We start from the raw sequence: 15,888 nt of genomic DNA on the forward strand, positions 1-15,888 counted from the left end.
TTGTGGTTTAGAGGTATTCACTCACAGTTTGAGGAGGTGTGTCGTCAAATTAAATTCACCAAAGAACGTGCCCGGGGCTATATTTATTGGTGAAGCTAAATGTAAACGGTTAGTGAAAGTAAGTCTGTAAACTTGGAATCGGTTTGTTCCGAACACCTACGTTTTATGTTACCATACATCTTTTATGGGAGGTCGTCGGTTGGGGCGGCAAAAATTCGCAGAGAAAGTCGGTTTCCGGTGCCGAGGCAAGGGAGAATGGTTCGTAGCGGCCACGCGGTAGACAGCACTTACGACACTAAAAAAGACCTGTTACAATTTGGAAGACGACATTACAAAGGTCGTGTCGCAAAAATCAAAGTTACGGGCAACAAGGTAAAAAAGTCACTTTGGTACAGTTCGTCAAGGAGACATTACAGTTCGAATGACAAACTGGCGGGCCTATTTCTAATCATTAAACACCGCACAGTAACTGTAGGGTTCGAAAAGCAGTAACGTTCCGACTGTTTGAGTCGGCCTACTGACAATACAGGAATTCTCATTACGTTACAAGAGACTTTACAGACTACGGGAGGGATCGGATGTGATTCTTAGGGCTGTCAACGTAAAAAAACCGCGTAACAAGGTCCAAAAAAAGAGTCCTTTGTGCAACTTGTTCCGGTCGGTCATACGGTCAGGAAGTGGTAAGAGGTAGTCATATTGACCGAAGTAGAAAAAGTAGTTCTAGTCAAGTACACACTAAAACATCCTACGGAGACAGCGAGAACAGTGAGCATAATCACACCTTTTTCAAAAAAAACATCAGATGGCTGTCTAAAGGACGTATGCTTGCACATTTAATGGACTTGATTGAACCCCTGAAAGCCTTCATTGTCGGCCAAGGGGAGACTTCCCGATTTTCCTTTTTGGATGATAAAGAGTGGGTGCTGTCTGTTGCGTTCCTGTGTGACATTACGCAGCACTTGAACGAACTTAATCTCAAGATGCAGGGAAGAAACAAGACCGTGTATGAGCTCTACACGGCTGTCAAAGTATTTTCTGACAAACTGGATGTACTCGACCAAAGTGTCCGTGGTTCTGATTACCGTTTCTTCCCCACCGTGCAGAAAGTGATGGCGAGGCATGCAGACGCTCTCCTGACCTGTCAATCTCAATTCTGTGAGGTGCTAACTGAGCTCAAGCAAAACTACACATCCAGATTCCACGACTTCAAGGACCATAGCAATATTTTCTACTTGTGAAAAACCCATTCCTGATTGAAGTCAATGAAATGAAGCAAATAAGCGACCAGCTCGGACTTGTGCAGCTTCAAATGGAGTTCGTGGAGTTAAAGAGCTCAGATGAACTTAAGCGTCAATTTCGGATTACAGATGTCGTGGACTTTTGGAAACTGTGGGGCATCTACCAAATATCTCCAGACTGGCAAGAGGCATCATCTCAATGTTTCCGTCCACATACCGGTGTGAAGCAGCATTCTCTGCGCTCACAAAAATAAAATGTCGCAACCGAAACAGATTGAGTCTGCAGCACACAACAGAGGCCCTCCGGATCGCCGTTTCCAGCGCAGAGCCCGACTTCAAATCACTTGTGCGGCAGAAGGAGTGTCAGAAATCACATTGAGTGTGAAGTAAGGTCCACATTACTCTTCTGACAACCCCTGCTGTGTATAATCTGCTGTTATATGGACTGTGATTATCAGTAAACATGCTGTCTGTTATCTGTTGTTTTGTGTGTTTTGTGGTTGCAGTGAAAATAAGAAATCACAGTTATTGCACTGTACATTATGCTTTTCATTCTTAAGTAACATATTACTATTATCCATATTCTCAAATGCATAAAGGTTTCAGGGAGGAAAGGAGCGTTTTTGGATTGTGGCTCTTGCAAAAATATTTTTTCGTCAATGTGGCTCCTGATTAGGACAAGGTTGAGTACCACTGCTCTACACCATGTTTAAAATACTTTATTAAACATTAACATCATCCTATTGTTATTGCCCGTTGCAGCCAGCAGAGGGGGCTCACACTGACCTCCTGCTCTGCTATCTGCACAGTGTTGTCACCGCTGTCCCCTGACAGCCGGCTGGGGGGCGGGGTCTGAATCCCCCTCATCAGTTTCTGCTCGGCGTCGTTCAGCCGGAGGGTGATGTTCTGCAGCTCCGACAGGTAGGACCGAGAGACCGACTCGTCCTTCTCCACTGAGGGAGAGAAGAGAAGAAGTTAATTAGAGTTCATTTGGGCATGAGTAGACACACTGCAGCCATTTGCTTTAACAAATACCAGAGTAAAGTATGTTATACGTGCACTGAACTTGAGTAAATGTATGCATTAGTCTCACCGGTCTCCATGTTGAGCAGCAGGTCCTGGCAGTGTGTCTGGGCCTGCTGGACCTCCTTCTCCAGCTCTCGTCTTTCTCCTGCCGTGAACAAGATGCTCTCTTTGCTGTCAGACAGGAAGTCTGACATCTGGGACTCCAGGTGATCCAGGACCTGCTGCCGCTCTGAAGGAGACTGACAACGCACCTGACAGGCGAAACACAGAGGGATAACGTGAGTAACAAGGACATTAGAATTGGAGAAAAGACAACAAAACCACAGGGTAAAGGATCCTCACCGTGTCCAGGTTCCATCCGGAGACGGTCCGGATGTCTTTGAGCAGGTAGTGCCAGGACACCACGCTCTTCATGTTCACATGCAGCTGATGCCACAGAGACATGACCTTCTGGTACAGCTGCTCTGCCCTACACACACAAACACACACACACCAGGTTTGAGACATTTTCAGTTTTTGATTCTAAATTGAGATGAAAACTGTTCTGAAAAAGGGACTTACTGTACAAATGACCAGCTAAACACTCTGTTCTATGTGAAAAGGGCCTGGAGTCATACTTTATGAAAGCATCTGTGGTCAGTTTTAGATTGAAAATTACATTTTTGTTGCTGAGTCCTGAGTTTTTGTTTTAATGTACTTATTTTGTTGAGTCTGTGTTTTGTACCGTCTCTTGTGTATTTCTTGTTGAGTTTTATATATATATATTTTTAAAGGCCCATCTGGGGACTGGATTTGCACATTTAAATGGCTAATGCTGTACAGTCAATGCTACAGTGTGTGGCTTTTTGTATAAACTGGCCTCGAGTGGTTTGGTGTTTTGTGCGTTTTAAAGGTCTGTTATCGGTTATCTTGTTCTTTGAAGGTTGCTTTACTAAATAAACGTTATAATTACTTAGTTGCTACATACCTGTTCCTGTACAAAACACATTATATAAATAAACTCATCTTAAGCCATTTGTTGACAAAATGAAACCACGTAAATGATTTCAAACTGCCCAGGTTATTTAGTTTTCTTTGTATTTTTTAGGGAAATGGTTGATTATTTTACCTGAAAACACTTTTTTATTTTTGGAGGTAATGTGAATGGCACGAAGGAACATGATCCCTACCATTTAATTTTGTTCCCCATGAAATCCTTTTAGCTACTGACCAAAACCATCCGTAACCCATCCCCAATCTACTTCCACAACAACCCTTTGATGTGCTCCATGTTCTGCTTCGCGTTGTGTCTCACCTGCTGGCTGTGTCCATGGCCTCCTGGTTGGGAGGTGGGACGGTGAAACACACCGAGGGGACCATGGCCTCGTTCCCCGTCGTACTGATCACCTTCCACTTGGTCCTCTGGGAGTTGTCCTCCAGCACACACTCCTCTCCCCGGGTTATTGTGATCTGAGAGGAGGAAGGGGTTCAGGATGGATAGAAACAGGAAAGAGAGAGGGATAGATAAACGAAGAGGGATGGAGGGATGGAGGTAATGGAATGACGGATGTTAGGAGTAAAGAGGAACAAATGGAGAGCATGAATTTGAAAGATTGTAAAATATTGATGGTTTGAAAGAATGATGACGGAGGTAAGACGACAACATGGATGGAGGAGAGGTGAAATTAAAAGGAGGAGAAGAGAGAAGAGAAGTGAAAACATGAAAACCAAAAAGCTGGTAGCAACAAACTCATAATGCAACACAAAATGCAACCATTCATGAATTTCATGAAGTTAGCAGAAGCCCAAAAATGATATGACAAAGAGACCTTTGACCCGTGTGGAGCGAAAGCTTCTTCAAAACTCTTAGGTGAAAGCTTTTATTTTGAAATATTCTTCAAACTGAGGTTTAATGATCTCTGGGCTGGGTTTCATAAAGTCACCAACAAGGGAGGACACATGACTGAAACCCAGCCCAGGGCACAAACAAAGAGTTTGGGATTGGAATTGAAGTCTTTCATATAGGCAAGGCAAAGCAATTATTGTGGGGAGAGTTTAAGGGACACACAGGGAGGCTACAGCTGTACTGCCTCCCACCCACCACCCTCTCTCACCCCTTACCTGCACACACACACAGCATCGATACATCAATAATGCAAAGCTAGGCACACACAGGAAATACATGGAATGTACATTGAAGCACAAAGCTGTGACTTGTTACTGTCTGACTGACGGAATGAGCCTCAAAGGCACGTTTTAATTCAGTTCAGCTCACTGATGCCACCTGCCCTTATCACTGATGACAGTCCTGTGACTGGGCGTCAACTGATCAACTCTCACCTTTCGTGCTGTCAGTATGAGAGTATTAGTATGTCCAAGAGGAGGGTACGCAAGTAGAGGACACACACAAAGATGAAACAATGTTTTTGTGTCTGCCTCCTATCTCTTAAGTCTCATTTCCTTAGTATTTTATATATTTTGATTCATTGCAATGCATTCAAATGCTCATATGATACTCTTTAACATGACGGAAACATTTTAAGTACAGTTTATTAAATGCAGAAAGCCAAACAAAACATACTGCATTCTCTTTCAATATGCTATGCAAGCTACTGTAGCATGCTTTTCTGGCAATTCTGACCCACAATTCTGTGCACAAGCGCAGACAGATTGTGACGATTGTGTTCCAAATGTCAGACTTTTTCAGTTGACTTTAAAGGACACGCTAAAGATTTCATGTGGATACAGAGCAAAAGGGGTTAAATCGTAATGTCATGAGAAAGTAGTATGCATATTGCGTGTAATAGTACATACTCTTTGAGGCAGCTGCAGTACGCACTTAAGTAAAGAAGAAAAAGTGTTTTTTTTAATTGTTGTTTGAAGGTAAAAAAAAAAATCCATGAATGACAGCTTCAAGGACACCTAAATATATAATATTCCCATACACCTAAAAGCAGGTGTCAAACTCACAGTGACCTCATGTCACATTACTGACGGCTCAACTTGACATCAGCTGATAAGAGAGGAGCATCAGGGCAGTGCGGTGTGTGAGCAGTGTTAATCGGAGGTGAGAGAGGGAGAATAGAGGCAGCTATACCTGAACGTTTGTCTTGTCAGCCCAGCCGACAGACGAGAGGATGAGGAGGAGGAGGGAGTGAGGTAGGAAAGGTAAAACAAGGTACATGAGGGAATGGAGAGAGAGGAGACACAGGAAAGTGAAAGAGAGAAAGATTACTTTGTGCAAACTGCTTGTCTTTAGCAGAACTTTCAGCTCTGTTGCATCATCCATTTTAAGATCAGTGGTGCAGGACCAAACCCCCTGTCCTTCACCTGGATACAACACCTCACATACAGTATGCTCCAATTAACTAATTGACCCGGAGGACTCCAGCTATAAATAGCAGCATAAGGAGTGTAGCATGTCCATGTTTGCTGGGTGCTGCTTTTCAAGGAGTCCGCAAAGGGGATGAGACAGATTTATAATTCATCGCATTTTAGATTCCCTGAGGGCATCACAGCTGAGAGTGAGAGGCTGGTCTATGTGTGGTATGTAGAAAGAATCATTGCACAACTTCAGTTTTCTCATCGTGTATCATCTTTTTAGCTTACATGTGGCTATTTTTGGCTTTTCACTAAGATTCAGTCGTTTTGTTTTTTTCAAAAGCCAGAGAACATTTATTGTGAAGACTCAATTAAATCTGGATTATAACCATTAAGCCCCTTTAGATTGCAAAGTGAGCACTGGTCTTTTTACTCGCCAGTTCAAATGGAGTGAAAACTATTTTCAAAAAAACATTGCTGTAGTCTTTTCATTAATATGGACCCCCTAGGCTGAGAAAATAATATGTGTAGAGGTGCTCATTAATCTGACGACAAGGAAAAAAGTAAATGTCACAGCATGAAGGAAGGAGCTAAAATAGAACAGTTATAAAGTGGATGTGGAAGGGGGCTCGGAGAGGAGGTGCAGGGTGGGTAATGCAGGTTAAAACAACAGAGTGGGTGGAGTAAATGGGGAGTTGCTTTTTATATACGCAGTTTGTCTCAACACTTCCTGGGAGAAAAGGGAAATCAAGCTTCTACGATTTGTTTTGGGTTATCAGTATGACAAACGTACAGCAACTAAAACACACGCACATGTGGATGAGGTGTAATATCTGGAGGCTGCCATACCTCTATCTGCCTGTAGTCGCAGACGGCTCTGATAGGGGTCGTGGCCCCCAGGGTGCTCTCTGCGTTGCGGGGCCGGAGCTGCACCAGGGTCTTGGCGCGGCCCACCAGGCTGGCCACCGTGCTGCGGTACTCGATAAGCTGCTCCTTCTCCTCCTGCAGGACAGAGGACATCATCTGTCAATCACATCCTGTAGTATTCAGTCACACAGTTACAATGGATCAATTGACCGACCCCTTTCAAAGGGTTGATAGTCCATCCATCATTTTGTGAGTAAGTTAGTAATCAATGGCAGTTTAATGAATCAAGCTGTGAGCCCCATTATCAATCACTGTAACTAGTTTAGCTTGATTTTATAGATAACCAATATAGTATAGTTAGATGTTGAAGTTGAAACTATTTTTCCTGAATGGCTAACGGAAGCCATGAGAGGTTATTCTTTGTTTTAGGTCTGGTTTAAAGTGTTTTCTCTATTGTGTTTATGAAATAAAAACATGTGCAAAAAGAGTGTGTTTGTTGTTGTAACACTCCTGTTGGCCACAAGAGGCTTACATGCAGAAATACCCCATGTTCTATATAGGACTAAATCCATTTGCGTTCTCTTCCAATTTAAAATGTTGACCTGATGATGGCGCTTGATGAAAAGTTCATGGATAACCAACATTATTGCAATCCATTTGAAAAGGTATTCATTTTTGTACAAAATGTCATGCAACCCCAACGAATATTTCTCAAGGCATTTTACAAAGAAAATCTAAATAAGGAACCAAAAGAAAAGTATCACCAAAAAGATTAAGATTCATCTTCTAAGAACCATGACAAAAATGAATAGAAATCAATCCGACATTGCTATACTCAACTAATTACTGTATATCTTCTAATAATTATTATGCATTTTTCAACACAATAACCTACCAGTATTAAATCAAACACATTAAGCCAATATTCTCTGTTAAAATATATTGCATGGTCTCCAAATATTGTCAAGCATATTAGCGAGTTGCCCCTGAGAGGAGTGGACTTGCTGATTCAGAAGCTTGTGTTAGCTTGGGCGCTAACCATAAAACATTTAAAAGGTGTGCTCTTCTTCACCCTGACCCAGCAGAGAGGCATTAAGGATTCATTATAGAGAGACCAACAGAGAGACAGGTAGGGAGGTGTGGACAGAAAGAGAGGAATTGAGGGAGGCCTGTGTAAATAACTTATACATTAGACATGCAAACTGAATGTATCACTTAGATGGCAGTTGCTGTAGTCAGCTCTACTGCAACAAGTCAAATGACAAGCTCAGAAGAAGCAATTCATATAGAGATACATAATGGAAAGAATGTCAAATTAATTATTACCACAAGAACAAATTGACTAGCAGAGAAGCTTAAATGAAATGCTTATTATTACATTTGGATGGAATTCTGTCTATGTTTCACCTCTCGTTGTTGACAGCAAGCGCTTATTAAATCATACGTGAAGAAGTACTTTAATATCAGTAAACAAAATAACAGGGTGCAAATAAAGGGTCCAATAAAAAGGGCAAACAGCATCCCCTAAACTCTGCCTGAAAGGTATTGAAACAGCCGATTGAATATCCTCTCTGTTCCAGATATCATGAACGTCAAACAAAAGGTTCTGCTGTTTGTTTTCTGGTATGATTCAGAAGCAGTGTTTAGGATTAGCTTCACCTTCACAGGGCATAATGGAGCACAGGAAACTGATTAACACACACAGATGTTAACACCATTAGATAGCATTTGGAAATAGACACATACTGCACCTAACAATGCTGGCTGCACACATGTCTGTGAAAAGAGCAGCTGCTCGTGACACACAAGCTCACTACTCTGGCCTTGGATCATTCTCCACACTAACTCTGCCATCTGCTTGAAGTCCAGTGTGTGCGTGTGCGTGTGTGTGTGTGTGTGTGTGTGTGTGTGTGTGTGTGTGTGTGTGTGTGTGTGTGTGTGTGTGTGTGTATGTGTGTGTGTGTGTGTGTTCGTGTGTGTCCGTGTGTGTGTGTGCGTGGAAGGTGTGAAGGTGGCAGTCTCACAAATGTTCCACAGGGAGGTGACTCAGCGACTGCATTCTCTAACTCAGAGATAGCTTCTCCCCATCATGTGGCTGCCTGAGGCCGAGCACAAGTCAGGAGGACAGCGGTGGGCCAACAGGACTTCTTTACTTTCATTTTTTCATATACATGTATTTATAAAGTTTTAATACAGCCATATGACTCATGTTCAAGCCTCCATCCAGGATTATTTTGCATTTTTCCTGTATAGGTTTGGGTCGTGCAGCATGGCTTCTAAACCTTACTTTACACAGTGAGCTTAACGCTAAACGAGGGGGCATGGACTACGGTATCCAAACTGCAAAGTACATTTTTTCTTCACTTGTCAGCTTTCTGCCATTGAGTATATAGTCAAGTGCCTTGCTCGAGGGCAATGGCATTACTTAGAAAAGGTGTTCTGAGGGAGAATAATCAATGATCCAATATCATTGATAGAAATTAAGTAGGTCAGTATCAATACATCGTCATTAACGGTAATAAAATACGCCTCCAAGCACACTTCCTTTTTTGACATTTAAATATGTCCCAAACATAAGAAATCTAGCCTCCTAAAGTGAACAATGGGATGTCCATTTATTTATTCTTTCTAGTTAAAACAATAGATTGTTTTTAATTTAAAAAAACTGAAGGGGAATAGATACCATTGAGTCCTGCAGCAGGTCTTCCAGCTTGCTCAGTCTGCTGTTCTTGTCACAGGTGTACTGCCTCTTGATGGTTTCCTGCAGCTGGCGCAGGTACGACTCACAGTCCCGAGCATCACTCGTAAACTGACGAGACAGAACAATGTTAGAAGGATTTCCCCAGCAAGCTGCAGAGAACAGTATTTATTTTGTGAAATGGGTACCACTATGTAAAGACACAAATGAACAGACATGTAATTCGCTAAAAGAATGGTAAAGGGAGGACAAAATCATGTGGATTTGGTGAAAGGAACTGTGAAATTGCAGGAGCAACATAACCATGCAGAATCTGCCGATCCACTTATATTTTGTAACTTAATAGTTCAGTTTCTACCCATAAGCCAAACTAATGATGACAAATAATGATCCATAATAATGACATTTGGAGGCTCACCTGGAAGTATGCTGTGTTGTCTTTGAGATGCGTCTCCACACACACACACAGCTGCTTCACCCACTGCCACTGAGTCTGCAGCGCTGCACTGTACGCCTGATCACATGCAGACAGAACAGCCAGTGTATTCAGTACACATTATTAACAGGGATGTTTTCAGCACACATAATCACAGTTTCTTCTGTCCTGTGTTCCCTTTATCTGTGCAATAATACCCTGTGTTGGGGAATACGCCATGTCAATATATATTGCCCACTGCTCCTAGTACTAGGATGGGTTAAATGCAGAGGTTACACTGTGTGCATGTACTGTATGTGTGACCATTAAAGAGGGTTCCATTCTCCAATTCTATTCTATATAACCAGCAGGAAAACAGATCATTGCTATGGTTATTCAAGTATTCATATATCACATCATCGCTTCAATTCAGCTTTTCCATTGGAGTTGACAACATTCCCTACTGTTTTAACAAAAAGTTTAAAAAAAGGTCACAATTGACATCCCGCCCTTTAGAATCGAATCTACATTTATAGACTGTTAAAAATGCGACAAAAACAACATTTGGTGGACAGTTGAGTCAAAAGAGAAGCATCTTTTCAGAAGCATGTTGGTGAGCTGTTCCCTCCAATGAGCCACAGAGGCAGTCATCTCTAAAGGTCATGGGGTCTCTCTGAATACAGTCATGGCTCACCTCCACACTCTGTTTGGCCGGATGGTTCTCCTGACACAGACGGTTGGCGGTTTCCTGGAGCGACCGCATCACGTCTTGTTTTTCGTCCAGCTCTAACCTCATTTCCTGTAAACAGAGCAGGAAGAGACGGATGGTACAGTAGATTACAGGATCTGTGTGGCTGCGACATGATGTCAAACTACTGTGTAAACATGTAAACAGTACTGATACATTCATATATCTGTGGAATCGGCTTCCAGTTTGTAGAGACATCCTCTCCATTTATGAGGATAGGCTTAAAACGTTCCTCTCTGATAAAGCTTATATTTAGGTCTGGCTCAGGCTTCCAACGAACCAGACCCTATTTTCGATACTAAAGGCTTAGACTGTCGAGGGACTTTCATCTCTCTTCTCCTACTTCTCTTTTTATTAGGCATGAACTGATGGCGTCAGAGCAACAAAAAAAACACCTACCTGAAAGTCCGAGACAAACACAAAAAAAGTAATTCAAAAACAATGGAATTGAATCAATGGAAATGTAATGCTATCATCAAAACATGGCGAGTAATAATGGATTATGACAAACAAAGAGGATCAAACGTAACCACTGTCTGCTGGAAGTATTTTTAGGATTTTGTGGACATTCAAACATTACTATATTACAACAAATCAACTAACAGCAAAACATCGGATGACAAATCTGACATCCCTACTTTCATGTATGCAATCATGTCTCATACATGTGACTAACTCAGCCTCAGGGGCATCATCCCCAGAGTTTGAGTGTCTCTCTCCTGGCAGGTTGCCAGTAGTAAAGGTTAATAATACGCCTACATTATTTTTATTTGGAAGTACCTTGAAGATTGTTGACATCCTGCAGGATCCTATTTTTTTTAAAATAAATATATACGTTCACAATACAGTATAATTTGTATCCTTTAGGTTGTCCAAGTTGTTGTTGAATTATCAATTGTACTCTATACACACGACATCTATTGAGCGTCTGTCAGTCCTAGGAAAGGGATCCAGCCTCTTTGATTTCTTCCTTTTTTGGGGATTGCTTTTCTTGCCTGCTGTGGTGGTCTAAGGGCAGATGGTGTAGAGTGCTGTACACACTGTAAAGCGCCGCGGTCCCCCCCCCCCAAGACAAACGTGTCAATTGTGATATTAGGTTATATAAATAAAATGATATGTAGGAATCATGGAGATACTTATTTTATGTAGTAACTGGGAAGGTAGCTTTTATGGGTGTTTTTTATTCAAATAAAACACATCTAGTTCATTTTGTGTATTCTGATTTGACAGAAAGCCCCCCCCCCACTCACGCTGTATAATTCCCTCTTGGCGTTCATGTTGCTGTTGTTGTCGCTCCAGTCGAAGGCGATCTCCTCCTCCTCCCTCTCGTTGAGCCAGATCAGCTCCTCAGTGCAGTGCGACACAAACGCATGCAGGCTCTCCAAGCTCCGCAGGCGCCATGACGAATGTTCCTATGGCAACCACACAAACAAGCATCATCATCATCATCATCATCATGTTGATCAGCAGTGCAGCAGAGAGACATTTAAAAATAAAAACATCCTCTATTGCCTAGTGGGTGGGTTTGTACTGCTGGTTTACTAGATTTAGAATAAAGCATTGTGAAGACAATCTTTAAAAACAATTATATATATTTTTTTTTAAAGGTATAAAATGAGAATTAATAGGACCGTTAATTATGAGCTTTAATAACAAGCTTTAACCTTTTAGAGAGGCATTGTTCCCTAACATGTCATTTAAAAATATATATATTGGTACATGATATTGCTTGCAGTTGTAGAAATCACTGATATTCTACTTATATGAGGTCATAGTATCATAATCTGCTCATTTACATTAGAGACTTGAAATTAAACATTTAAGAAAAATGTATTTAAATCTATAAGTAAACCTCATAAGCAAGTGTGCTTTATTGTTCAACATTACACATGTAACACCAAAAATATAGAAGGAACAAAGAAACCAAAACTGAGAAAGGGGGCATTTGGGGTAAGGGGCATGAAGAGAGCAGATGCATAACTGTTCTGTATTAGCATATGAGTCCTGTCATGGTATAATGGGATTAACAGGAGAAGGGGGGGAACTGGGAAACAAAGAAGTGTGTTACCACAAAAAAAAGACTCAGATTCACAGCTCTTTATCTGGGACTCACCAGCAGTTTGCAGTATTGGTGCTCTAGCTTGGCCAGGGTTTCAGAGTAACTGCTCTTGAAGTTTGGAGACACTTTAGCCTGCCGGAGAGAACGGTAAAGAATGTCAGGAAACAAATGCAAGACAAAAGATCTCTGTGTCCATGAATAAGTGATGTGTACATATGTGTATGTGTGTGTGTGTGTGTGTGTGTGTGTGTGTGTGTGTGTGTGTGTGTGTGTGTGTGTGTGTGTTCGGGCTGGTTTCGGGCTGGGTTTCGCTGTCTCAGAGACGGCCTCTGGGCTCACAGGAAGGGGGGAGCAGGAGCTCCAACAAGCCGTGTAGGACAGAGAGTGAATACACATACTATACAGAGATGCTGTATGAGAAACCAATTTGAGTTTGGAAAATTGAACAATGTAAGTCTATTCTAGTAGACCTCAACAATGGAATTATGATCAGTAGAAATGGCCATGACAAGGGACCTTTAAATGATAAACATTTATTTTATTATATGTATTTTATCAAAATGTTTCCAATTTCATTTTTTAAAATGAAATTGTTAATGAAGGAATCTCATTTAACTGCTAAAATAGGATTTTTTGTTTTACGGCTTTTCAAACAGTAACTAAAATGTATTTCATTATATACAAATATTTTTAAAATAATTGTCTCCCTAACATGTTTGGATTTGCTGCATTTTTCTATTTTCTATTATAAAATGAAAACGTATTGTTGAAAAATCATACTGAGCATTTGTTTGACTATTTCTTGACAAATATATAGACTAAATTGAATAATCAAGAATAAAATCAGGTTAACATTGAGAAAACCACTCCTCGTGTCCCTAAACTGTTCTTGTATTGACGGACCTGCGTCTCCTCCACCCATCCCAGCAGCTCGTAGATGAACCTCAGGCTTCCTTCGTCCTCCGATGAAGACATGGCCACCAGCTGGGAGCGAGCGATGGGTCGCCGCAGGAGCGCGGCACCGACAGCTCCCACGGCCCCCAGCAGCGTCTGCCCCAGCGTCAGGCCCCCGTCTGAGGCCCTCTGCTGCTCGGCCCCCGTGGGGCCCAGGCTCTGGGTGAAGTTGCCCTTCCTGTAGAGGCTGGAGCACTGCAGTCTGAGAGAGACCAGCTCCTCCTGAAGGCAAGACGCTCTGAGGATGAGAGAATACAAAATATAGTTACAGGAGGGGACACGGCTACATACTTTTTAATACCATTTTATCACTGGCTGCATCTTCACTACTTTTAAATATGTTCTTTCTCTGATCGTGCTGCCGTGTGTACTTTATTTTATTCATGCATGCAACATTTTACTTATCTACTTATTTTATTCTGCCTGTTTTTGGCACTATCCCCCGTTGATGTATGTACATTTCTCCACTGTGGGGCAAATAAAGCACTTCTGATTCTGATATCCAATATTCCTTTCTCTGAGATGATTATTTATTCATAAAGTCATTTAAAGCAGCAACTTCACTTAAAGTCTCCTTTGAAAAGCCAGAAATGTGTTTAAATAAAAAAACAGAATGTTGGTTTCCTGTAATGTTTTTTGGCTAAATGTTCTAGGAAATAGGGTCAAATAATACAATTTCAACTTTACTTGGAATTATATTGAATGAAAGGAAACTACACAGAAAAAAAGATTGCAGCCTAAAACTCACGAAGCCACAGCATGAGGTTTCTATTTCATCTTTCTCTTTCATATGTCATTTATATCAGAGCACATTCAAACAGTTAACAGCAGATGCTTATAGTTAAAATACCTCGATATCAATGTTGCAACAATATTGTAGTGTTATCTATTGCTGCTTTTAAAAAATATTAACACAATGACATTTTTGTAAATAATCATCATTTATGTGGATTTAATGGCTAAGTGGGTAAAGGTAATTCAAAACACAGTTATAGCCTCAAAACATATTCATATCCAAATTCACAGCTTTATTCTAGTCCCATATCCCAATATCAAGATTACATAGATATATCTCCCAGCCCTAGATGGAACACACTAACTATGGCAGACGATTATAGGACTTAATGGCAAAACACAATTTGCATATCCTATTTCAAACTAATTAACCAAAGGCCCACTTTGATTGTTGCACCCTTCAGTCATTCATTGTTTGAGTAGATGAACCACTGCACCCACCTGAACACCAGCTGCTCCACCTGGTAGTACTTCTCCTCCCTCAGGACTTTGAGCTCCTGGTTGAGTTGTCTGATGAGAGACTCGCAGTCCTGCAGGTAGCAGGCCAGCTCCCTCTCACACTGCACCCCCTCCCCACTCTCCACCCGCGACATGTCCTGCACACAGAGCACATGGTATGATTAGATAAGATTTACTTTATTTATCCCAATTTGAGTACTTTGTTTCTTCACAGCAGCGAGTTAAAACAAGGCATTGCACATCATGTGAAAAAATCTAAAGTAGAAAATAAACACAAAATATAAACATCCCTAAATAGAAAATAAAGTGATGTTGGCAGTGAAAGATAAAATTTGTAGACTATCTGAAGTGGGATATTATTTACATTAAAGGTAGGGTAGATAATTTTGAGGAAACCAGCTCGAGTGCGCTACAATTTGAAATTACACAGCCGGAAGAAATCTGCTACTTCCTTACAGAGCCCCTCCTCCAACACACTCGAACGCGCACATGACCAATGAGGGCACGAGAATAACTGGATGGCCTACCTGCCTGTCAGCCTTCCATCTGTGCACAAACTTACCTCGTGCCCTCATTGGTCATGTGCGCGTTCGAGTGTGTTGGAGGAGGGGCTCTGTAAGGAAGTAGCAGATTTCTTCCGGCTGTGTAATTTCAAATTGTAGNCGCATTATTTTGACCCACAGTGGGAACTTCAGTCTCATGCTTTGACTGAAGATGAAGACAGAGGAGTGGCATTTCGCCGACAACTGTAAACAGGCTTGTCTGTTTGCAAAGAGGTAGACTAAGAGAGAGTGTAAGAGAGAGAGAGAGGTTCCAGGTTGTTGTATTGAAAATATTCAGGAGAATATTTGTCATTGTTCCCAATGATAATAAACAACATTTTGCATAAAAGTATATTTGTCCACTCATATGTTGATAATAGTATTAAAAACTTGAAAAATATTCCTCTAAGGTACATTTAGACCAGATAAAAAATGTGCGATTAACTATGAACATCATGCGATTAATCGCGATTTAAATATTTTTAATCAACTGACAGCCCTAATTTCTACGCTTTTGTATTAATACTTAATACGAACTAAACATATCTGAGGACTTCTCCCTCCGGAGAAGCCGGGAACAATAAACTGCAGAAGCTCACAGCAGAAGATTAAAATAGCTTGAAATGTAAAAAACAAGAAAAAAAGAAGTAACATGTCACCACACTTTTTTAAGTTTGAGAAACCGGCTCGAGATACACTTTTTGTTATATTCCATGGAATGCTCTTATCCCGATAGCAATATAAAGTGCTTTGACAAAAAAATCCCTCCGGTCGAGAGTCCCGGGCT

General features: G+C 41.3%; 1 protein-coding gene across 1 annotated transcript in view; it reads right to left on the reverse strand.

The window, feature by feature from the left end:
* Window positions 1-15,888, reverse strand: part of LOC104948214 (microtubule-actin cross-linking factor 1-like) — a 91,329-nt gene that overhangs the window by 48,934 nt on the left and 26,507 nt on the right. Inside the window, exons 12-23 of the mRNA XM_010774384.1 lie at window positions 14,542-14,696; window positions 13,201-13,543; window positions 12,406-12,579; window positions 11,543-11,704; window positions 10,239-10,343; window positions 9,548-9,643; window positions 9,115-9,240; window positions 6,414-6,566; window positions 3,559-3,713; window positions 2,607-2,733; window positions 2,332-2,515; window positions 2,025-2,191 (exon numbers count right to left, since the gene is read on the reverse strand). Of these exons, the coding sequence (XP_010772686.1) occupies window positions 2,025-2,191; window positions 2,332-2,515; window positions 2,607-2,733; window positions 3,559-3,713; window positions 6,414-6,566; window positions 9,115-9,240; window positions 9,548-9,643; window positions 10,239-10,343; window positions 11,543-11,704; window positions 12,406-12,579; window positions 13,201-13,543; window positions 14,542-14,696 (1,947 nt within the window). The remainder of the gene's footprint in view (window positions 1-2,024; window positions 2,192-2,331; window positions 2,516-2,606; window positions 2,734-3,558; window positions 3,714-6,413; window positions 6,567-9,114; window positions 9,241-9,547; window positions 9,644-10,238; window positions 10,344-11,542; window positions 11,705-12,405; window positions 12,580-13,200; window positions 13,544-14,541; window positions 14,697-15,888) is intronic.

The sequence above is a fragment of the Notothenia coriiceps genome, unplaced genomic scaffold, assembly GCF_000735185.1.
Source record: "Notothenia coriiceps isolate Sejong01 unplaced genomic scaffold, NC01 NC01_scaffold00013909, whole genome shotgun sequence".
NCBI lineage: Eukaryota > Metazoa > Chordata > Actinopteri > Perciformes > Nototheniidae > Notothenia > Notothenia coriiceps.